The sequence below is a fragment of the Heliangelus exortis genome, chromosome 7, assembly GCF_036169615.1.
Source record: "Heliangelus exortis chromosome 7, bHelExo1.hap1, whole genome shotgun sequence".
Lineage (NCBI taxonomy): Eukaryota > Metazoa > Chordata > Aves > Apodiformes > Trochilidae > Heliangelus > Heliangelus exortis.
Window position 1 is genome coordinate 23,575,629 of NC_092428.1, and position 24,700 is coordinate 23,600,328.

At 41.7% G+C, this 24,700-nt stretch overlaps 1 protein-coding gene and 1 long non-coding RNA gene across 2 annotated transcripts in view; one reads left to right on the forward strand and one right to left on the reverse strand.

The window, feature by feature from the left end:
• SORCS3 (sortilin related VPS10 domain containing receptor 3) overlaps nt 1-24,700 on the forward strand; it is a 278,055-nt gene that overhangs the window by 228,923 nt on the left and 24,432 nt on the right. Inside the window, exons 14-17 of the mRNA XM_071749349.1 lie at nt 1,353-1,460; nt 17,564-17,681; nt 19,799-19,932; nt 24,042-24,155. Coding sequence (XP_071605450.1) covers nt 1,353-1,460; nt 17,564-17,681; nt 19,799-19,932; nt 24,042-24,155 — 474 coding nt within the window. The remainder of the gene's footprint in view (nt 1-1,352; nt 1,461-17,563; nt 17,682-19,798; nt 19,933-24,041; nt 24,156-24,700) is intronic.
• The window catches only part of LOC139798541 (uncharacterized), a 215,021-nt gene that overhangs the window by 65,813 nt on the left and 124,508 nt on the right, over nt 1-24,700 (reverse strand). The gene's annotated exons all lie outside the window — the stretch shown is intronic.

Consider the following 24,700-nt stretch of genomic DNA (forward strand, 5'->3'; position numbering starts at 1 on the left):
TGTTGTGTCGAGGTGTCTAGAGGCAGAGAGAAACTTGGTTGCTTTCAGAACCGTTCAGGAGCAGCAGGTCCGGGAGCTGGATGCCGGAAGCCTGCAGGTTTCCAGACCCTGCTGCGGTGGTAGCAGCTGAGTGTCACCCCCTCCTCTGGCTGTTTTCTTCCCTGTTGTGGGCACAGGCTGTCAGGGCTGGGAAGCCAGGAGTGGACAGAGGTCCCTGGGACAGCAGGGCAGGATCTCAAGCCAGGGCCATCCCACCACCCCACCAGGACCAGGACAGCCCCAGCATCCGGCAGCTCACTGGTGACAGAGGAGTGCTGAAGCCAGGCTGGGACATCAGCCTGTGTGTCAGGCACATGGCCAGGCAAAGCTGGAGCCTGGTACCCTGATGGTGGTGGTGGGGCTCCCAGGCTGTGAATGGGGTGGGGGAGCCATGTGAAGGGACACTAAGGCACGGGGCACCAGAGTCCTGACCTCGTCTGTCTGTTGTTTTGGTCAGTTTGACTGTTGGTTCACCTACTCCTTAGCAGTAATCAGAGACATAAAGAGAGGTGTCTGGAGTGTAGCTGAGAGCAGGGTTTGCTAGCCCTTCCCTGCTAATCTAAAAGCCTGTTGTGCTCTCTTTAATTCAACCCTGTCATCTGGGTTGGAATATACATCCTCTGATAAAAACAGAAGGTAAGGCACATGGTGGTTGTGGGTAAGGACAGATGATCAAAAGCCACTGGATTACCCTGGCTTGTCACTGACAGTGTGAACAGTCTCAGCCTCCTAAGAAGTGAAATGCTTTGATTTTAACCAGCATGCAACTTTGTTTTACAACTGTAACAGGCAAAGAGTATGCAGACTAACCAGTGACTGGCGCAGTTTGGCCTCCTTCCTCCACCTCTCTGTAAAATGAAGACCACCTCTGAAATGGCATGCAAAGAAGAGTATTCATAGGGCTAGAGAAACTATAGTGAATGACATATGGCGTTGATGCACCCATGGGTTAAAACATCCCATAGTGCTGACAGGAATTTTCATGCATTCAGGCCAGAGCTGCCTATGTTGGGTTCTGCTTCATGCCAGATGCTGTTGTAGATCCAGAAACAGGACTTGGCAATGCCCCTTGATCCCTTAAGTCTGATGTACATCTGTATCAAGTATATCCATGTTCTTATTGCCAGTTTTTATATTTTCTAGGTTTTGATCTTTCAAAGTACACCGAGAGCATGAATTAGTGGGATGGGAAATGGCAAAGATTGGTGCTTGTCTATAAATCTAGCTGCTGGAGTTTAGCCAACATTTAATTGCTATGGTTGCTCTAAAGTAGGTTTTTTAATGCATATAAATCTCGTCTGCTTCTATTCCAGGGTAAGTTTTGATGAGGGAAGGTCCTGGAGTAAATACAGTTTCACATCAACACCACTTTTTGTGGATGGATCCCTTGTAGACCCTGGCATAGAGACTCAGATACTGACGTAAGTAAAGCAGCTTTTTTTAACTCTCTCTAAAATGTGATGGCAGAAGGAGTGTGTGGGGATCCCCAAGTGCATGGTGACCCTCATGGTGTGCAGTGCAGCATTGCATACCTACACATGCAGTTTTGCATGGAGGCATAGTGCTGTTTTGTGGATTTCCCTGATAGTCACAGATGCAGATGAAGTCTCCATGGCAAACATGATGGAGTCCAACTTTTCCCAGAAGTGTCAGGGGTTATAACAATGAGAAATTGTCCCAGGCTGTAGCTTGGGAGTTCAGATAGGACAGAAGGAAAATCTGCTTCTCCAAGGGGTAGTGTAGCACAGGTTACAGAGAAGCTGTAGTATTGCTATCCCTGGAATGTTTTCAAAACTTGTCTAGATGAAGCCACATCTGCCCTGGTCTATAGTTGGTGACAGTCTGTCTTGGACTAAGAGCTTGGACTAGTGACATCTAGATGTCTCTTCTCATAAATGCTGCTAAGATCATGTTTCTTGGATCTGATGGCCCAGAGACTGTATGATTGTATCTAATGTCAGTTCCAGGTGTGCTCAAGTGCAGCTTGACTGTCTTTTGAGATTGCTGCTGGGTATGAATATCCCCAAGCCCTGTTGCTTGCTATCTGCATTGTGAGATGTAAATCTGGTTTTAGCTCAAGCTAGAGGTGTTCTCAGTGTGCATATGCAGACATGAACTCAGAATAACTTTTCTGGTCTGGGGTGCTTTATGCTATGATTCACTCATACCATGAAAGGAAGAGCCTGGGCTGGCACTGAAGATGCTTGGACCTTCCTCTTCCCAGGAGTGCTGAAGCACTGGGTAAAGCTGGTAGAATTGGTTACACGGTGTTGGCCAAAGTACAGGCCAGGATCTGAGTTGAGCAATGAGGAGAGAGGGGGAACTTTTTAAGTTCAAAGGCATCTTCAAAGAGACATCTGAGCTTTTGCACAAAGCAGATCAGAGCACTCTGTTCTGGGATTCTGAACAAAGTAAGGACTAGATGAATTGCCTTTGTTGTTTGCAGAGATGCCATCTTACCTGTATTTTCTCTGAGCTGGCTGGAACAGCTTTCTGAAATGGATCAGAAAGCGAGGTGCCTCAGATGCCTTAGACTGAGCCACTCCTGCAAAGCATATCTGCAGGAACATGAAGGAGTGCCTTTGGTTCATCACATCAGACACTGTTGTAGCACTCCAATGCAGTGGCTGGAGATACACTATAAATTTCACCTTGGTGTGGGTTTGCTTTTCCTACTTTCTGCACCTGAAACCAGAGAAGAGGGATTAAAGCCCTGTATATTTTTCTTCCAGATTTCAGTCCATCTGCCTACTTATGTGGCAGAAATGTGGAGATGGATTTCATTGAGGGTTTCACAAGTAGTGGCAGACTGAGAGTAGATAAGCATACTACTGGGTATGCTTGTCACCGGTTTCTGAGGAAGCATGGATCAGATAACAGTTGTGCATGTTGGGCATTACTATAGTGGTTTGAATTTCTTTTAATTGGATAGCATGATTTGTATTGGTATATCATTTAAAAACCAGACCTACGTCAGCCTTACACCAATAGTAGTGACTATAGGGTGAAGAGAGCTCTGCATCTGCAGTAGAGCCCAGCTTAGCTGCAAGAGAGGGGAAAAGTCCTCTTCTTGCAAACCATTATTTGAGCTGGTGTCTTTGTTATCTGGGCCATGACAGATGAAGTGTGCTGGAGTCATGGGAGGATGAGGAAGGTGTAGCTGACTCCTGTATAGCCCACCTATGTCTCCTGTTCTAAGCTGTCTAAGAAGGCCAAGCTAAGCAATTATGGGTTTCCTTTATGCCTGCAAAGCATAGAAACTGCACAGTTAAGTTTGTTCCCCAGCCAGTGCTGGGACAGAACAAGGCAGCATCTGTGTCTCTCTCACAGACAGATGTTGAGATTTTTATCGGAGCAGAGATTGCATCAGTTCTGGTCGGTTTGCTGGTTTTTGCTTTACTCCCAAACCATGCCTTGGCTTTGATTTTTTTTCTTCACAGAAGTGGAGTATGTGTTTGTGTAAAAGAATATATCTGTGCATCTGCTGCCTTACTATCAGCAGATATTACCCCTGTTTTTGCAAGGAGCAAAACACAACAGTGTATCCATAAACCTGTGAGCCTTTTCCCAAGGCTGCATCCTGTTGGGGAAATACACGCCAGTCCCCAACAAAAGATTAGATCCTGCATTCTGATCACTCTACCTGTTTTTCTCCAAATGAAGCCATAATGTATCTCTTTCTGTGCTGTTTAATATGGTGATTTTCTGTGAAATTCTTTGTGCAATGGGCAATGTGTATCACTTTCCAGCCACAGACATACACACATGCAGAGAGGCAGATCTGAGCTCAAACAAATCTCCACATCAGCACCTTTACTGAAATCAATGGATCTAATCAGTTTCAACTACCTGTGGATTTAGCCCATTTACTTTATAAATCAGTGATGTTTTCTTTTGAGATGAAAGATGCATTTGAAATCCAAGGTTAGTCTTATTCCTCTGTAGTCTCATGAGGAGAATGAAGGAAGTGAGATATTTTGTTGAATATTGTGTATCAGCTTTGTTGAGAGCTGAATTTTTTTGAGGTCTTTGTAAGTGTATTATTATTATTATTATTGCTATTGTTATTGGTGTTTTTTATTATTACTGTAATCATAAGCAATTTTTAAAACTTAGTAGTCTGTAAAAAACATATAAAGAAACTTCACATGATAATTGCCATAAAAGTTTAGAGAGATCCCTTTCCACAGCGTACAGGAATGGAGGGGAAAGAGACCATTTATAAAGCCCATACAAAAAACATTTCTATGCAGATCACTTCGGTATTTCTCACACTGAGAATTTTAGTGAACTCATCTATATGGGCAGTGTAGGATAATGCTGAGCTTGTGGAAGCTTTGGCTGAGAAGAAATGTGCATTTCTGTTGCTACTGGCCATTCTCTGAACCAACAGGTGGTGGTTGGAGCTATGTGGATTTTGTATTTGCCAGTAGAAATTCCAATGATTTTAAGAAGCTGATGAGTGGAGCCAATAGTTTGGGTGCAGCATATCCCAACTGAGGATGGGAGCACTGGAAGCTCTTAGGGTAGAAGCAGGGCAAGAAGCAGAGAAATCAAGAATGTGCTCATATTTGTATTCCACCAAACTAGGTAGGCTAGTGGCTTTTAAATATTTGTCTTTCATCTTGGAAAATGCAAAATATTTCACCCAGAAGTTTTGACTGATTCCTGTTAGGGAAAATTTCTTCCACTGATTTGCATCAAAGTGGTCTGTGTTCATATGGTTACAAAAAATAATAATAATCTGAGGTATTAAATAGTAATTATACTCCAACTATTTTTAACATATTGCATTATTAACAATATTATCGTAATAGTACTTTATTAAAATCAGTATATCAGTAGAACTAGTATTATTTCCAAACTTCATTTTGTGGCACATCCTGTGAATGGGCCCTTTGGGCTGTAGCAAACAGCAAGGGTTTTAGCACGGATTTTCATACCACTTCATGGCTGTTACGTGAGAGTTGCAGTAGCTGTCTCTGCCTCTGTCTCTATTGAACAAGAACCCTGGGCTTTTTGGATCTTCTGTTCTTTGTGCTGTGTATATGTGTCCTAAGACAGTCCTACAGAACTTACAGCAGGTAAAATCTGTAGATTTGCATGTAGAGGCATTATATGATTCTGAGTATCTGAGTATATGATCTGAGTATCTTAGTGTGCTTTGAATTAGAAGATTCTTTTAGTGAGGAATTGGACAAGATACCTTGCAGAGGTTTGTTCCAACCTAAATTACATATGGTTTTGTTATTTCTTATAGCTATAGGGATGCAAGAATTAATTATTTCCTTACAAACACAGGAGACTGGGCTTCACTAAGAATGTAGTTTTGTGACACACAGGAAAGCACCGCAACACTGTGTCAGCTGGTCTGACTTGGAGCTACTGCCTAACTAAAGCGATTCCACTCTCCCTCCATTCCTAGCTGATCATCCACCTCTGTGGTTCCTTTTGCTGTGGTTTTGACACTTGTCCCATCTAACAAGATGGGCAGTTCAGCTCCATTAGAGTCACAGCACTTTGAGAGATGTGAACCAAAGCACATAGCAGTGTTTGGTGCAGGTGTGTGGAAAGCAGCTGGAGAAAACAGAGTGTACTTTAGGAAATAACTCAAATGCACGAGGGTTGTGGGCTAGGCACATTCTTGAGTGACCCAGTGAGTGCCTGGGAAACAGAAGTCTTTTTAAGATCTGCAGTTTTCTACCTTCTGTCCTGTTGCCCTCACAGGCAAGTAGTCTATCTTATAATGATTTCACTTTCTAATGGCTCAAATCTAACATTTCTGTGTTGACAAGCCATAGCCACAGCATGTTACATGCCTGAGGTAGTCTACCAGGGGAAAGGCATCAGTTTGCATTCCCTTTTTAGGTTATTGTGATGTATCCAAACAGAATTGGTATCTGCCCAAGAGAGTTGCCAGTCTGTACCATTCAAACCAGAGACAAGGTGTTTTTGAGGGTCCAGAGAAGGGCTTTCTGTTGTTCCAGCTTTGACTCATAAGTATTACTCTTGCCCCTTCATCTCCTGTGCTACACATCTCTCCAAACTGACATAAAGAGGATAACCTTTTTGCTTCACAGCCCTGCAGAATTTTGCTGTCATTTTAGTGGACTCATTATACAAGGATGTGTGCAGACATTCATTTATAGATAGGGATCATTAAGTTTGTCTGTGATGATAAATATATTTATGTAGACACACCTACGCATATGTATATAAATATATGTTTCTATATATGTATAATTAATGATCCATATATATTTGTGGATGAATCATTGAGCATTAATGTTTTCAGTGAGAGGATTTAATACAAGCTGGTCTGCCAACATCACTCTGACTGTTCCCCTTGGCAATGTGTATGTTAGAAAACATTCCTGGTTGTAAATGAATAGGTTATGAGCCCTGCCCCTCTCTAACACCTTCTCATTTACACAGCCATACAAGTTTACCAGAGATGAAGTGGGACCATTTTTTTTCATGTAGACCCATAAAATTACTGGCAATCCCTCACTGGGTGGGAGGAGAGTAGAGTAGAATGAATAAGTAACTGAGAAATGTTGGAAAAGGTGAGATGGAGTCCAGGAGAGACTTGAGGTAAGAAAGAAAACATTAAAAGCACAGGCCATACTGAGTAAGACCAGAGATGCCTCTAGTTCAGTTCCATGCTCCTGCAGTGGCAAGTAGAGAATGCAACAAATAAATATATAAGAAAATAATTCTCTTGTACACTTTTCTCATTTTACAGAGGTTTGCAAGTAAGGGACCTTCTTGACCAAAAACAGGGTTTTGAGTATATTTTGCCCTAAATCTCTTAAAAAAATTAGCAGTGATACTAATGTTTGGCCAGGAGTTCCATGAGTTAGTTCTTATTCTGGAGAACTGATTGATTGATTGATTGATTGATTGATTGATTGATTGATGGAAGACATCAGCATAGCATGTACAGATATGAAGGCACCATGGACAGATTCTTATTATCACTTAGGAGACATTCAGCAGATTAAGTATGAGAGAGCGACAAAAGCTCCCAGGTCCCCAAGCTCCCACTGAGTTCAAAATTACATGGAAGATAAGAATCATTTTTCTGTCACTTTCTGGTGACCATCATATTTCCTGTTTAAGCAAGGCAACATTCACTGCCTTCTGCTCAAGTCTTGCTGTGGTATGTAAAAGCTGACACAGGAAAGAAAATTACAAGTTGACACAAAGTCCTTGAAAGATTCTGCTCCTTTGCATAGGGGTGAGGAGCTGCAGATCTGCCACCTCTGAATAGTTGGGCTGAGAAAAATTATGTGAAAACAGAGAGGTGATAGACAACAGTGCCTTTGCTGGGATGTGGTCCAGAGGAGTTGGCCATCTCCCTGCTGGGTCAGCCTTTTCCTTTCATAGCTGGCATCCAGGCTAGCAATCTCAGCAAAAATAAAAAATAAAAAAAAAAAATAATAAAAAATAGAGTGAATGGCAGAAACACCAGGAGATTGCTTTTCCTAGAAGAAATTAAGGTTCTTGTGCAAACATGCGTAAAGAAAAGACACAGATACAGTGTTCCTCAATTCCTGTGGCCCAGCAGAAGCCTTCAAACTCTCCTGCCATCAAACTAGTTTCCTTTCACTTCACTCTACTTGGGAAAAAGAGAAGCTGTCTGAAAAAAAGACAAATTTTCTTCTGCAAGTTGGTGAGCTCAACAAAAGATTTGGTGAACTAGGAAAGATTTCACTAGAGGTATGTAGAAAGCTGAATATACTTGCAGCTTTCAGTGCAGAAGGGGCAATGTAGGGGCTGTTGTGGTGAAGGATTATGAATTCTATCCTTATTTGTCTTTACTTCTTCTGACCTGTGCATGCTCTCAGACCTGCCAAAACTGCAGGGTTTTGAGAGATTTGAGGGCAGCTTTAAAAACTTCTGTTATCTGAGTTACATAGGTATCATTAGATACCTAGAAAGGAAAGGTAGGTTTTAATAGTTGTCCCCACTGTGATTTTTATCTCAAATTTCAGTTTTCCTTTCTTTTTATGTTTAATGCAATATGTTTGTAGCACAACCAGCTTTATTATTGCCCGTGGATTTCACTGCAAGGCTCTGATGTGCCCTTGTGAGTTCACTATGCTGTCCTCATTCACAGGGCTGTGCAAACTGCAGTGTTTAAATCTACATACTCTTCTGAGTAGGATCCATGAATTAAAATGAGTCTGTGAAAATCATGACTGCACACAGAAAGAAAAGTAAAATTTAGAACTTGATCTGAGACCAAACATTACAAATATAGTTATTAAGTTAGGAAACAAAAATGATTGAGAAGATATTGACATTTGCTATGGTGAGCTAGCTGCTTTCCTGTATCATCTGATCTAATCTCAAAACCTGCTGGCAGTAATTAATTGCTGTGACTTTGCAAGAAAATCATCAATCTGCTAATGCCATTAAGTGACTGTAAAATGGACAAGAAAATGTATGTTATAGGTATTCCCATTTTATCCCAGCAGATGATCAGTTTAAATCCTGGAGAAAGACAGTTGACTACCCATATCACTATCTTCATTTCCAAGACTGAAAAACAGTATTAATGATCACAGATTAATCAGTGTCACTTCCTCCTCCCATCTCCCTCCTTTCCAGAGGAGTATTCCATGCGTTAGCCTTTGGATTGCTGTGCACATCTACATTCCTCAGAGGTTTTCACCTTTCTGTTAGAGGATGACAGGAATATTCTGTTGCCCAGCATTCCTTGGGGGACGGAGAAACCATATGGCTTCAGCACCTTTTCAGCTCATCCTGCCCCTGCACAGAGCAGAGGGTGGTACAGCACACCAGCTTCTCTGGGACCCTGGTGCTGGGTTGGCTGTGGAGTTCACTCTAATTTTTCATCATTGGGCCACAGTGAGTGTTGGAGAGCAGCTCTCAAGAGCAGTTTGAGGCATCGTGGTTTATGTGGTGCTGGAAGCCTTTATTCCTAGGGAGAGCATGTCCTCCTTTGATCATTGTAAATGTTTTTCTTGTTTCATGCTCCCTTTTCCTCAAACAGGTGAAAATTCCCCCATTCTAGTCAGCCAACTCCTCATGCTGTTGTCCAGCCAGGTACAGGTGTCATCCCCTTTCCTGAGCTTACACGTTCTGACCAATGGTTTCCACAGTTGTGTTGGACAACTCCTGCCTGGAAATGTGCTGGTTCACAGGTTGGAATATGTGGCTGTCTGAAAGTGCTGTGCTACCAGCTTTTGGCAAAGGGGCATAACTGGCCTCTGTTGGGACTGCAGACCCCCTAGTGGAGGAAACACTCAGATTGCTGATATCTGCCAGTATCTTTTCTAAGAGCTGTCAGGAACTGATTGTCTTTCATGAGTGCTTCGAAGAACAGAGAGAACACTTCTGAAAAACAGCATTAAAAATTTAAGTGCTTTCCCATCCCCCTTCCCAGGTGTCTCATGCTCCCTTTCATGTTGCTGGGATTTCTTTTGAAGGAATTGTCATGTAAAGTGGTTTGGGAATATCAGCAATAAATTTTTTAGAGACTAAATTTCAAAAGGTTGGGTTTGTCATTCAGTAGATTATTTACTTTGATACCACTTGCTATTTAAAAATAAGATTAAAAAAAAAAAATAATGGTCTCCCCTCCCTAGGGGGGAAACCAAGCCCAAGCTATAGGGGTGTTGGTGATTATACATCCTGCAGATTACTTAGAAATTGCTCTTGGCATTACTTACTAACTAAAAGATCATGCAGTACCATGTCATTTGCAGTGGTTTTCCTCCTATGCTGATACTTTAAAGGAAGTGCCCATTGAGCTGGTGAATAATCTCAGAACTGTTTTGCAAAGCTGAGGGAAAAGGGTCTGCCATGATTGTACTGCAAATTTTTTATTGCAAGATTTTGTTTTTTTCTCTGAATTCACAGAACCTCTATGCCTGCCCCAACCACTGCTCCTGACCTGGAATCTGGTGGTGGTGCAGCTTTCCATGACCAGTTCAGTATGGATTGCTGGTCAGTGAATTTGACCAGCACTTTGAATTTCTCTTCTGTTGAAAATCTCCATGTCGTGACATTTAGTTTCACTCAGAAGTGGGAATAAACCACTTCCTTTAGCTCTCTTCTACATGGGAAATGCTTTGAAATTCTCATTTGACCCATCCCCTTGGGAAACAGGGTACAGACAGGTTTTCATGAAAAAATTGTCATCATGCAAGCTGCTATCTGCTGTTGGTAAATACTTGGTAGTTTCACTGCTCATGTTATGTCTCCCAAAGCCTTGGATCTGAGAACAAGACTAATTTGCACCAGTTGAAAGTCTGCATCCAAATAGGTGGTTTATTTTATTTGGAAGAAAATGCATCTCTTCTTTCTAAGAAAAAATTGCAACTTTTCTTGCCCTCTTTCTATACACAGACAGCAGCCCTGAATTATCACTCAGTTGCCCTCGGGCTACTGTTTCTAGTTAGCAGGTCAGCCAAAAGCAACTGAACTAAAAGCTCCAAAGTGGCTCTTAAAGACCGTATTCATTGTTTTGCAAAAAATGAGAGAGTGTTTTTTGTTGGCAGTTGCATGCCTTTTCAGTGCCATCTTTTGTCTTTTATGTTTCCTTTGTTTCCAGGCTCTTGCTCCCTCCATCATCTTGCCAGTCATGAGGCAGTGGAACTCGAACTCTCCCTCTTCCACTCCCTAATTGCTGAGCTGTGTCTCTTTCAATTAGGTTCTGCTTCCTTGTCTCAGTCCCTTTCCATCCAATTTCCATTTAACCAGTGACCTCCTTTAATGCTAATTCAATCTAAACCCTAATAAAAAACAATTGTAAGGTTACACAGCCCATTTGGTTTTCTCTAAATTAATGATTTATGTTTAAATCATGGGGAAGTAGCTCATCTCTCCCCATTCATAAAACCTAATCCTGCTGGCACAGCTTGCAACTGCTCTATTGCTGGTTATGTGGTTTTGGCCCTAACACCTGCACATAGGAGTTAGTCTTGCTTTGCTACTACATTCTTACACACTTCACACTGGCTTCAGATCCAGATTTCGTAACAGGCCCTATTTTTTTTTTTTTTTATTGTGAAATTGTTAGCATTTTCTATTATTGTCTCAAAAGCTATAAATGTCAACTAGTGATGGAGGTACATTTATGTACAAAGCCCTTCTGTAAGTGCATGAAGCCAGAATCTCTAGGATAGCTTCACTGTTTTCCCAGGTAATGTAGGAGCAGGGTAGCCTGGGCAGTGGAGAGAAAAATCCAACCTGAATCAAGGTAGTTATGAAAGGAAGAGAACCTTTTACAGGGACCTAATTCTTCCAGATTGGGCTTCATAGACCTTCTTTGGACCTCTTATTAAATGGTGACTTCTGGCACTACCTGTTAGAGGCACAGATATAAATATAGAGGGATTTTAACTGGAATCAGAGGGCAAGCTTGCTTCACTCTCTCCCTCTCTGTAATCTTACAACAAAAGTGCAGATTCAGGTCAACTGAAACATTTACTGATTTGGGAAATTTTACTTTTTTTTTTTTTTTTTTTTTTTTTACTTGCTAGCTAGGATACTTCCTCTGCAAGTATTTTTCTTTTAAATAAAAGGGGGGAAAAGCAAGATTGGTTTCAGGCTTTCCTAAATGAAACAGTCTATTTATGATGACACTTGAATTAGCTTTTCCTTCAGTATTATCAGTTACAGTATATATTAATCTCTCTTTCTATATGATTTTCTGTTGATTCATCCATCTACCTGCATGTGTAGCTCATCTCCAAAGGTGCTGTCTATTAAGTGTATTTCAATTTTTTCATTTTATTTTTAGATATTCAAAATGCTTAAAAATTAAATAGTCTGTTCTGTATGGCCTAATCTTCTTAAAATTTGACTTCAGAAGCCCCCAGGGTATTTTGTGAGAAGCAAAATAAGGTGTCTTCCTATCTCTCACCTTGTTGATGTCCAGTGAAACAAAAATGCTTCAGAAAGGAGGGTACATTTGATGGTTTGTGTAGTGAAGATGCCCTTATCATCGTTTCCTTCCTCTGTATCATCAGTCATCTGTCCCACTGATGGGTACAGCTGAGGACAGGAGGTGTTACCAGAGGTTTTGACCATTATCTCCCATTACTTGCAAAGGGTCTAGGCTGACTAGTGAAGATAAAAGTGCTCCATCTATATCCAGACCAGACCAGCCAAGGACAGGTTCATTGCATATAATGTCCTGCTGTTCTTACTTCAAAAATTATGTAAGGGGACTTGTTTTAGGGATGAGAAGACACTTCAATTTCCATACTTGAGCAGCTCATCTGAAAATGCCATCAGGGATGGACCCAGATGGATACAGCTGATGCCTTCCCTGTGAGCAGTACAGGGACTGATATCTGAGATCTATTTCTCATACACTAAGCAGGGACAGAGATTGAATCTATGGACCAGAAGTGGATGAATTGTTATGTTGTGACCCTCGATCCATTCTGTTGACCTGTCAGGAATGAGCAGTATTGAATTACATGAAAAGCACAACTATCAACAGTGCAAGGCATGATAAGCCAAAAGCAATGCAAATTGACAAAAGAGCAATGTATAAGTGTAAGAAGCCTTTTAGGTAGTTATGTACTAAGGTTATCTAGTCAGTATGTATCACATTTGTAAGATATTGTGTATTTTAAAAATTAATGAAAGATATAATTATAGCAGCACTACCAGTGACCTTTTCCAAAATGAGTCCATTGTGAATCTATAAGCATTTCAGAATTGTTTTCCAAGTTTCTAGTAATTTTTTTGAAAATGAATGATATCAAGCTTTGGCAATAAAAACCTTGTCTTATTTCTCCAAAGGGATTGGGAAGAATTTTCTGCCTTCCTAGCAAGGGTTTCACTGTGAATTATAGATAGAGACAGTTGAGAAGATGCTGTCCTATTAGCTAAGATTTTATGTGGAGTTTTAAGTGCTTACTCTGAGGGACAGAACAAAATCTATCCTGTCTAAAGCCTGTAAATTACCATTCCATGGCTTAGGTTGGAGAACCTTTGTTAAATTGAGCTTATTCAGAAAACTGACTCTGTCTAAATGCCATCTGGGCTCTTGCGTTTATTGTTTCTCAAGGAGTTCTAAACCAGACTGCTTAAATGGAAAAAATCTAAACATGCATTTTGTGTTGCTTTTCCAGAGTTGGACCTTGAAAACTCAGCTCTTTTCTTTTGTCTTCTATCCTTACAACAAGCAGTTGAGAGCTTTCAGTTAGACCATTGTAGACAACATTATTGAGGCAAAAATTATGGTACATTATGTCCTCTTTCCCCCATATCATCTTAAATACATTTCTTTTAAAAATCCATTTCCCTAATCCGGTAAACAAAAAATGTGAATGAGAAGGAGGCACATGGAAATCAGTTAAGATAAATGAGATGGTAAGTTCAAAGAAATGTGAGGACTTATCAGCTGAGCAGGGAAAAATAAATTCCCTCCAATCCCTTTCTCCAACTCTTTCCTTGGGACTTTTTTTGTTTCTAAAAGAGAGGCTCAAAACCAAGCCTTTTGTTTTCCCAAGGAAAGCTGTTTGAGAGTCCAGTGGAGCTCCACGGATAACACAGCACTCTTTTTCATACCATAGATTTGCTTCCTCTTATAGAAGTCTCAAATGCACAATAGAGACATCTGGAAACGTAACACAACCTTCATATCCTTAGGAAGGATATTGAGGTCCTGGAGCAGGTCCAAAGGAGGCAACTGGGCTGGTGAAGGGACTCCAGCACAGATCCTACGAGGAGAGGCTGAAGGAGCTGGGGCTGTTCAGCCTGGAGAAGAGGAGGCTCAGGGGAGACCTCATCACTCTCTACAACTCCCTGAAAGGAGGTTGGAGCCAGGGGGGGGTTGGTCTCTTTTCCCAGGCAACTCTCAGCAAGACAAGAGGGCACAAGAGGTCTCAAGTTGTGCCGGGGGAGGTTTAGGTTGGACATTAGAAAGAATTTCTTTACTGAGAGGGTGATCAGACATTGGAATGGGCTGCCCAGGGAAGTGGTGGATTCTCCATCCCTGGAGATATTTAAAAAGAGCCTGGATGTGGCACTCAGTGCCATGGGCTGGGAACTGCAGCGGGAGTGGATCAAGGATTGGACTTGATGATCTCTGAGGTCCCTTCCAACTCAGCCAATTCTATGATTCTGTGATTCATCATGTTGGTTGGTCAATAAAAAAGTGTGGGCTGCATTTATTCTTGGTGAGCAGTGCTCACTGGGTGTGTTTGCTTGCTTGCTGCTCTGCATATGAGAAGCTCTTATCTCTGAAGGCTGCACTTCAATAGTTGATCAGGCTTAAGAAGCTTTTTATTAGCAAGGGAAAGGAAAGTTGGTACTTTAGAAATCAGATGACCCAGAACTATCCCTGCCACACAGAGGAAAATATCCTGCTCTGTTCACACTCTTCTAATTACATTTAGTGTTGCATTGTTTCACTCTAAATTATGGCAATTATATACAAAGATCTACTTTGAAATCATTTAATTAAAAAGTATCTAATGCTCTGTTCTTTTGGAATGCTAATATATTGCCTTCCACATAGGAAACCTTGCTTTTCCCATTAATTATCATTATCATGGAGATAATTTCTATGGCAGAGGGTTTTTTTATCTTGGTTCAATAGATTTAAAATGCAAGTGGTTCTGGCAATTTTTGTAGCTTGTACTTTTACTTTCTTGCTGGACTGTTAGATAAGGGTCAGTTTGAGGAACATTTTCCTTGAGATGTGTTGGCTGCTGAAGTGTTTCTCCATGCCCTGTTATCTTCTGGGTTCAGACAAGTGTTTGTGTTTGATTATGTTCTCCCCTCCTATTGCTGTGTTTTCTGTGTAATAAACACTCAGGTCAAATTCTGAACTGCTGTAAATCTCCTGGACTAAATGATTTCTGCCTGCTGAGTTACTGCCTTTGTGGAAATGACATTTCAGTCATGCAGCACATCCAGGACAACCAAGATTCATGGGAGCTGCCCAGCTCTGCAATAACACCATGACAAGATGTGCACTCTGTAAGAGCATGTGCTGAAAGCAGTTGTGGCATAAGAGCTGGTGGGATCTCCCTGTACCAAGGGAAAGTGGAGAGGGGAGCTGGAGCCAGAGCTCTTACATGAGTACAGCTGCAAAGTCACCTCTGTCACCCCTCTGTGGAATATTTCCTGTTCCTCACTTCTGCCTTCTTCCAACAAGTGTCCTGACACCCCATATTGCCATGGTTTCTGAGGGTTGATTTTGGTCCAGGATGTGTCTTCTGTGTTGAGGAACAGGATTTCCAGTTTCTTCTGTAGCTTTGCCTGAATGCACTGGTGTCTCCTATCTCTAGTACCCCACAATTAGGACTACACTAACGAATGTTTTGAAGAGCCAGCAACAATTACCTAATAAATCCATTCCTACACACAGATCCTTCCACACCTACTCTTTTCTAACCTGTGTATGCATTTATAACCAGTTCTTGCATTGTATCCTCTCTCCTTTCTGTCAGAATCATGGAGTTGCTTCTGTCCCCAGGCCCTCAGATCCCCTTCACGCTCCTTTCTTTCCCTGATACCCATGAGCTGAGAAAGGTCTAAGTGGGAGAACATGACTGTTCCTGGATGGCCCCAATTTTACGAAAAGCAATGCAAAGCAGAGGAGTTTTGGTGGAGGCCACAGTCTACAAGAGTAGTTTGGGCAGTGAGAGGAGAGCAGACCAACAACCCTGGGTCATTACAGTGTAAATTAAGATGAAGTAGAGTAAAGAATGGCAGCACAGTGGGGACACAGCAGGATCTGGATTGTATTCAGTGCTTGGAAACTCAGTAGTAGTTTTCACTTTTGTTTCCTTTTTGCTTTCTTAGGGAAATTTGTAAACTGTGTCCATCAATTAAAAACCCAAAACCATTGATTTCATAAGTGGCTTGGGTGTACATGTGGGTTCATTAAAGATTCAGTATAAGGAAAAAAGCATTCTTTATCTACTCTCTAAATCTCGCCGTAAGTGATACAATGACATTTGCTGCTTTGTGAATGTCAGAAATATTTAGCTTCCAGTTCATACAGAATTTTAAAATTCTGGATCTTGTATTTTAGATAAATTTTTAGGTTCTTTTATATATTAATTTGACATAGCTATGAAGTTGGCCTGTTATAAGACAAATCAACTGATTGTGTGGGGTTTTTTGTCGTTTATGTGTACTGAGATGTTCCCCCTGCCAATGAGAAGCTGTAGTTTTGTTAATAGCTTTTAAGCTGTGATCACCCTTGTCCTTGTCCTAATCTCCTCCTATCACACACCTCTTTGGAAGTCCAGCTGAAGCTGGTTGAAAAGCTGGTCCTTTTTGAGAAAATCACAGCCAAGGGAATAGGAGGCTGTTACTTGATCAGAAATAGAGCACCCTGCAGAGCTCATGCAATGTTTCTAGATGGATGCAGCTTTTTGTCTGGGTGCCTGGTGTTATTTATTAATTAAACCATGTTTTTGCTATTATTTTTCTTTCTTTAATGAAGGAGCAAGCTTCCAACATGCATAGTCACTTCGTATTTACAGTGGTGGTATTTTGGTGATGTGTACCATCAATGCTCATTGTTGCTTTGGTCCTTCCCATCCAGATACTTAAATATGGGAAATATGGGAGCCTTCCTGGCAGGTGAAGGTGTCATATAATTAGCAAAGACTTTAGAGAGACCTGTCTTTGACAACCAACTCTGTTGCTGATGTTCTGGCCCAAGCTTGGGCTGAAGCCTTTGGTGCTACTCATTTTTATTCAATATGTGTTTGAATCTTTTGTCACCCTGCTAGAAACAGATGTGTTACCTCAGTGTTAAATTGCAGTCTGTGTCCTCCCACTGTTTGCTGAATGCTGACCCTTCAGCTTCAACTGCTCCTGTATACTTCCTTACTCAGGAAATGCTTAATTTTCATCCTGAAAATCTGTTTATTGGTCAACTAGGTGAATACTGCTGATGAGGGGCCTACTAAAAAGAAATGAGAAAAAAATACCAATAGCCTTAAAGTGGTGATTAGTTATAATTTCACTCCTAGTAGTCACAGTCAGCATTTACCAGGTAGAAAAGAATCTTCCATCTTTACAGGTTGCTTGGCTGCAGTCCACATTTCAGGTATTTCTTTTACAATTCATTAAGTGGGAAGTCTGTGCAACAGGAAAGTCCAGCAGAAAAGAAACTCCTCAGCTAAGAAAAGCTTGGTTTTGAGACAGCCAAACTCATATATTGGTGCTATTGGAATAGCACCCTTTACATTAGACACATTACTTTGTAGTCTGGTTGTTTATTTTTTGTGAATGATACCTAATTGTCTGTATTAGACTTGGGGCCCATTTTGCTTAGTGCTAGAGAATGGAAGACCTCACACAGGCTGTACAAGGAATCAGGCAGACCAGCCAATCCTAGGATGTTACAGGAACACGGAAAAGTTATTCATGACTGATTAACATTTTCTTGCATCAAACTCCAAGGCTGTGTATTGTTTTCTGCAGCTGAGATTCATGAAAAATTATTTCCTTAACAGAACCACAACTCTGGCTGACAGGTTCTTTCTTTTTCTTCTCCCATGCTCAGGGTTTTTGGGCACTTCAGTCTCCGTTCTGAATGGCAGCTGGTCAAGGTGGACTACAAGTCTATTTTCAGCAGGAGGTGTAACAAGGATGACTACCAAACCTGGCATCTGCACAATCAGGTATTTCTCTTGTGCAGGCTCTCTTTTTCACATTCTGTGTGTCTAGGTGGGAATGTGTTTGCTTTTTCAGCATTTTCAGCAGAGCATATGGATTTTTTTCATCCATCACGTTGCAGTTCCAGCCAGTTGATGCTTTACTTCCCCTGAAGCATATGCATGAATAAACATGGGGCCAGTCTTCTCCAAGCATGTTAGGGAGATTATTCACTTTGTAAGATCCAGCTGGATCTTCTTGTCCTTGGTGCTCAGGGCAATGTAAAACCTCACCTTGTGATTGAGTTGTAGGAGACATTGAACTCCTTGTAGCTCTGTCAGTGACTCACAGAAATAATTTTCATTCTCTTTGCTTTTCCTACTCAAAAATGAAAATAAAACATTTATTCATCCTTCAGGTGTCTGCAAAACTCTGGGGATGCCTTGAATAAAAGACATCAGAAAAACACAAATTATTTTATTTTATTCAAGAATACATCCTTTGCTTTTCATACGCTCTGGCTTATTTTCGTGAGAGATATATTGAGGTCCTGAAACTATTATAAGTGAAGGGAGCTCAGTGCCCTCAGAAGATTACTTGTGGGTTACTGGCCACCAGTATGATATCCCACCCACTGCAGGGCAGTATGACTAGAGCCAGAACTATTTGCACTGGGATATTCCAAAATTAAATCCATGAATTAGAAATTATCATCAATTCAGCAAAAATTTATCAGGTGACAGAAGCCATAGAGTTGAATAAATGAAAATAATGTAAATGAAAGAAAAGAGAAGACATGCAATCAGAAAGCCCTCTTGGGAATCACTGCTAATAGGAAAGAGAAGTGTTTCAATTAGGTGTTGTCTTTTTTTCTTACTTCTATGCAGACAAATTATTTCTGCTTCAGAGAAAATTCTGTTTGTATCACCTCACCTAAAGGTCAAATGTTTCTTTTAGATGAGCTACTCCCAAAAGTGCTTTAAAAAAACCTTTGTGTTCAAACAGCCCAGTAAAACACACCATCAGAGTTATTTGAGGTCCACCCAGAAAGCCAACCGTGTCCTGGGCTGCATCAAAAGAAGCACAGACAGCTGGGCAAGGGAGGGGATTCTCCTCCTCTGCTCTTGTGAGACCCCACATGGAGTTCTGTATCCAGTTCTGGAGTCCCCAATATAAGAAGGACACAGAGCTCCTTGAACTCTGTCCAGAGAAGAGCCACTGAAATGCTCAGAGGGCTGGAGCACACCCCCCCCCTATGATGCCAGGCTGAGGAATTTGGGGTTGTTCAGCCTGGAGAAGAGGAGGCTCTGAGGTGACCTTAGAGAAACTTCTCAATATCTGAAGGGAGCCTACAGGAGAGCTGGGGTAGGGCTTTTTGCATGAGAGTGTAGTGAGGGGACAAGGGGAAACGGTTTAAAACTTAAGAGGGGAGATTTAGGCTAGGCATTAGGAAAAAACTCATTTCCTGTGAGGGTGGTGAGACACTTGCCCAGGCTGCCTCCTCCCTGGAAGTGTTTAAGGCCAAGTTGGATGGGGCCTTGAGCAACCTGATATAGTGGGAGGTGTCCCTGCCCATGCAGGGAGTTTGGGAATAGATGATCTTTAAGGTCCCTTCCAACCCAAGCCGTTCTATGATATGATATGATATGATATGATATGATATGATATGATATGATATGATAACAAACCCAGGTCTATCAAGGAAAGAGGAAGGTAGCCAGGACTCCTGGGTTCCACACCTGCTCTGGATTTCAGGCTTGGGCATTTCTTCCCATAGCAGAATTCATCTGACACATGGCAGACTCTTTTCAGGATAATTCTTAGGACTAGATACATTGGTGGGTGCCTTCTGAAGTATGGCATAGTTTGGGTGCCTGTGATGGGTTGGGCACCCAGGCATTCTGGGCACATTTTCATTAGCATCCTTACTCCAAGCTGAACATACTGCACTCCTGAGTCTTTCCAAGATGGTTTTTGAGTGCAAAAAGCCACAAAAGGAAGATAGAATCTTCACTCCCAACTCTCAGTGCTAATTGCATGTTTTCATTGCTTTTTGTGTACTTTGGCAAAATGTTACGTTTAGTGCCCAGCTGTCACTACATCCTCTGTTTTTCTTTTTCCTCTTGGTCCTTGGCTGCTGAAGGGGGAACCTTGTGTCATGGGAGAGAGGAAGATCTATAAAAAACGCAAGCCTGGAGCCCAGTGTTCCCTAACTCGGGACTTTTCCCGGACTGTGGTGTCTGAGCCCTGTGTCTGTGGCCACGGGGACTTTGAGTGGTGAGTATGTGACTCTGGGGACTTGTGCAGGGACTGTTCTTGTAGCATTGGCATTGGCTGAGCTACTGCCCAGACAGAAAACCCTGCAGAGAAACTGGTCTGATGCAGCTCTGTGGCTGTGATTATACCAAATAATATCAATGTGATCCCCATACCTGTTGTGTGAAGGGGGTGTCAGTGTTCCCTTCCTCTGCTGGAGAGGCTTGTTAAGCTCCACGAGATATCTAAGCCTGGAATTCAAAAGCAGAAAATTGCAAGTACTGAGTCACATTTTTTTGTCCATTTTTTTGTAGAAGTGTGATAGCCAGGACTCTTCTCTGGTCCAAGGCATGTCCCCTCCAGGAGAAAGAGGACATTTCTGTGTCCTTGCTTCCAAGGTCACTGAATGCCTAGGAAGCAAGCTAGCAAAACATGCACAATTTTATTATTATTCCTTTGAATTCCTGGGAACCATTTGTTGCTTTTTTTTAGCAATATTTTTATTGATAAATTTCTGACAGGGCTTCTGTGACATGACTGTACGGCCCACTCTTGTCATATTTAACTACTTGTTTTGCATAAATACTGGTGTTTCTAACTTAATGGGGCTATAATTTCCAAAGTGTTTTAAGGTCACTTTGAAAACAGTTTAAAAATAAAACAGGGAAAAACAAACCTCTGCCTGACAGTCACAAATATGTGATGGAGGGAAGCATAAGAGTCAGGATCTGTGCACAAGGGTTTCCTATAGGGAACCTGTGCTGGCTATACTTAAAAGATTTAGGACTGTCAATAGCTGTGATGCTTGAGCTTATATGATCAGAATGTCATTTGAATGGAGTTCAAAATGCCCTGAAAATACATCAGCTGAGAAAACATTTTCATTTTTATAGTAGGTTTTCAGGATCAGTGTCTGATTCGGTATCAGTGTGATTCCTGAAAACTTCCTTTGAATCCTTCCTGAAGAGGTGTGAGGCATGAGAACTGCACATTTATTTGGACTTAGGTCACCTAAGACTCACTGTTCATTTTAGGAATGTAAACTACTGACCAAACTACTTTCTTGAATATTGGAGCAATTTGGCTCTGAGAGAGGGATTCAGGGGTACAGAGCTGAGATTTTCATCTCATCTGGATGGATGTTTGATTTGTTTGTAATGTCCAAATTACATCTGACACTCCTTAGCTTGGCTCAGCAGATCTTTCCCCTTTGTTCTCACCATGAGAACTTGCAGGAAGAACAAACTGTCTGGCCCTGCAGTGTCTGCCCTTGGCACTGGCATATCCCTCTGGGCTGCTTGAGGAACCAGTGTCCAGAGAGACTTATAAATTTGCCTTTTTTGTGGCTTTTTGCCTCACCAGCTTTCGGTTCTCACAGTGAGGCTTGTCTTTTCTAAGCTGCAAGTGGAAAACTGTGGTAGATAAATTGGCCTTAAGTTCTGTCCTGAAAAGGGTCTACAAAAGAATGCACTTTTCCAATCAATTGATGTGTTCCTTGCATGTGCTCAGTATCATTTTTGCTTCATTTTCTCACTAACATGAGAGAATGTTGCTGTTAATCTGCAGAGGAAATGCAGCTAGAGGGCAACAAGCTGGCTTTTATTTCAGACTCTCTGCTGCCAACAGAATCATTAATTGGCTTCCAATTACAAAATTATTATAGCTGGTGATGGAGAATCAGAAGAACCAGCTTCAGTTTAAGGGTGAGTTTTGATGCCAGTCTGCATGGCTGAGTGGAGCAAAGTGTGATGCAGTCACTTTGAAGAGAAGAGCAGCAGTGCTGGGAATGGGGCACCAGGCTTGATTGTCTTAGAAGTGATTTCCAAAGAGGAAGAGTGGACTCATCTGCTCTGAGTTGTGACTTGTAAAGGGTAAGACAGTTATTTAATCAGTAGCAAGATACAGGTTATTCTAGAATATGATTCCTCTGTATTTGATTGGATGTCCCTGTGAGAAGGGGAGGTGCTGAGAGGTGCCTTTACTCTCCATTGACTGGAAGAAGGCTCCAGACAGAGGGCTTATGGAGATACATCCCCATTGTAGGTGTCTGCAGTTGGAATGACAGCTTCTACTCCTTCACCTGGGTTTTTTTAAAAGAAAAGATGTTCACTCAGCCTTTTCTGGATAACTATTCTTGGCTGGCCTGTCTCTTGTATATGTATTGAGCAGGTCCTGCAGAGAGGGAAAGGAGGAGGGTCAGTGCCTGGGGTTGTGTTGAGTGCACTGACCATCAGGTCTCAACAGACAGACACTCTGCTTCCCCAGAAAGTAAATTTGGAGGTCAGCTGTGGTCACAGAGCATCTCATGCTAGTAGGTGTGATAACACCTGCCTCCTGTGCAGACAGGACAAATGACTGCAGGAGCCCCTCAGCACAAGCTGGGATCCCTCCCATCAGGTCACAGCTCCCTGACCCCCGTCTGCCTCATGCTGCAGTGCTGTCTGCTGCCTGCTGTTAGATATGAGCCTGATCTAAATTTCAAGGGCATAAACCATGATCCAGGGCCACAGTTTAACAGTTCCTCATGAGTGAAGATCAGGGGTGAATCTTGCCACTCTCACAGTTGAAAGCAAACCCTGGCCTTTTTGTGACAGAGGGAATGGCAGAAAGAACTCAGAAGTGTTATTAAGATGCTCACAGATCTTTCTTTTCCCTCCGTCTGATTCTTTATTTACTCTGTCAAGATATCTTTCCTGAGAAAGACAACACAGCAGCTGGACTTGATTATTTTCTTTACTTATGCAAACCCTGGGGCTTATGAGAGGGAAGGTGGGCAGCATGCAAGATTTTAATATACATTTACCAGAAGTTAATGAACAAGCACAGAACCTTAAGGGCATACAGCAATGTTGTCTTTAATTTTCTTAAATATTTATGCAGCTCTATTCTTCTTTGGGGCAAAGTACTGCTCCTCCTGAATATTTTTAATTACCAAGGCACTGCCAGGCATTTTTGACTGTGCGGGTTGGATCCACTGAGAATGATTAAATTGAATGTTGAAAGAAAGAGCATTAGGGAATCTCTAAACCTTTTAAGGTAGCTTGCAGAATTTTTGCCCTCCAAAAAAAGGAACAGTAGCAGCCTGCGTCACTGGGGACATAGCACAATTTTGTCTCACCAAAGCTCTTCCTAGAGAGTTTCTGTTGGCAATTCAGACTCTGAGTAGGGGAAAGAGAAAACTCAGGCTGTCCAAAAGGGCATGGAGAGCTTTCATGGCAGTGGCTTCTGTAGTGTCTGTATTTCCACAGAGGTTTAGTTTGTTGGCATTTGTTAATGTACTTCAGGCAAAAATCCAGAATCCCTTTTTATTTGCCCTTTGAATCCAGTCTGCCAGTAAAGGCTATGTATAGAAACCTGACTCAGAGCCTATTAAAACTTATGGAAAGCTTTGGATTAATACTATTGCTTCATGATTGTATTGGCATGCAAAGATAGCTATAAAAAGAAGTCTTGGATGTGACTGTGCGTGTTTCCACTTTTTGGTGGTCCAGAGAAGCATCAATATCCTGGATTACTTTCCCCATGTGACAGAGTATCATGTAATCCTTAGACTACCAAATTGGCTCTGTTTTTTTTGTTTATTGTTGGAAAACCACCAGCTCTGGCTTTTTTTCAGGGCAGTCTCTGTCAAAGAACAAGGAGGTCATTAATACACATAAATACACATTCCCTGGCTAGTTCAGGAGGTGCTCTTGGTGTTTTATATTCTTAATTGCTTCATTGGGAAAAATGGGATTAGATCTTGGAATTCATCTGTTTTGTTCTGAAAAGCGAAGACTGCAAACCAGGAGAACCCAACAATTGAAGTTATTAGAGATTAATAGGAAAATAAAGTAATAGTACAATTTTCTTTCTGAATCTCTGCCCATATGTTGTTTCCAAAAGAAACACATGTCATCCAGTGCTCCACAAGGATGGTAGTTCTGGTGTTGTCAGGTATCACATACCTTCTGTGAACTGTGTTACCTGTCTCTTAAGCACTTTTGTGTCTGGGCCAGCCAAATCCACGATGCTATCCAGCAGATAGGCACCAGCATGCATGTGCTTTGGGAAAAAAACTACATCACCTAAATCTCTGAGCTAAATCTAGTGAATGGGTAAAGTGATGCACTCATGACTTGTCTCCATAGTGACTATGGGTATGAGAGGCATGGCAACAACCAGTGTGTCCCAGCCTTCTGGTTCAGCCCGTCCTCCCTGTCCAAGGATTGCAGCATTGGTCAGAGCTACTTGAACAGCACTGGGTAAGTGAACCTTGCAATCTCTCTGGTTTTCGTGACCTTGCAGTAGACAAGAGAACCTTGATGGTTCTTTTTAATCTGCATCCCACCAGGCTCTTTTCAAGTCTCATTCGTGAGGTAATGTTTGCAGCAGCATCTGTAGGGAACATTGCCTCATCCTCAGAGGCAGGGAGAAGCACATTAACACAAGTGACATGTAGCTATTGTATTGCTAGCAACTTATGTATGATCCCTGCAGCCTAGGCTTGGAGCTCCCCTTTACTGCAAAATTAAAACACGAATCAAGGTGTATCTGGGAGACAGATGAGCATTCAAAAGGACAGGCTCAAGGTATTTCACATTGTTGTTCATTGAATCTCTTCCTGTCTTACAGCTCCTATTTATAACAGCTTCTGGGGAGGCTCAAATGAGCAATTTTTAGTCTCTCTCTTTCTCTTTTTTTTTTTTTTTTTTTTTTTTTAATTCTCTCTGCCATTTTCACTTTGTATATAAAATGCCTTGAGGTTTCAGACAAGCTATATGTATTTGGTTTTACCCAGAAGAGATGT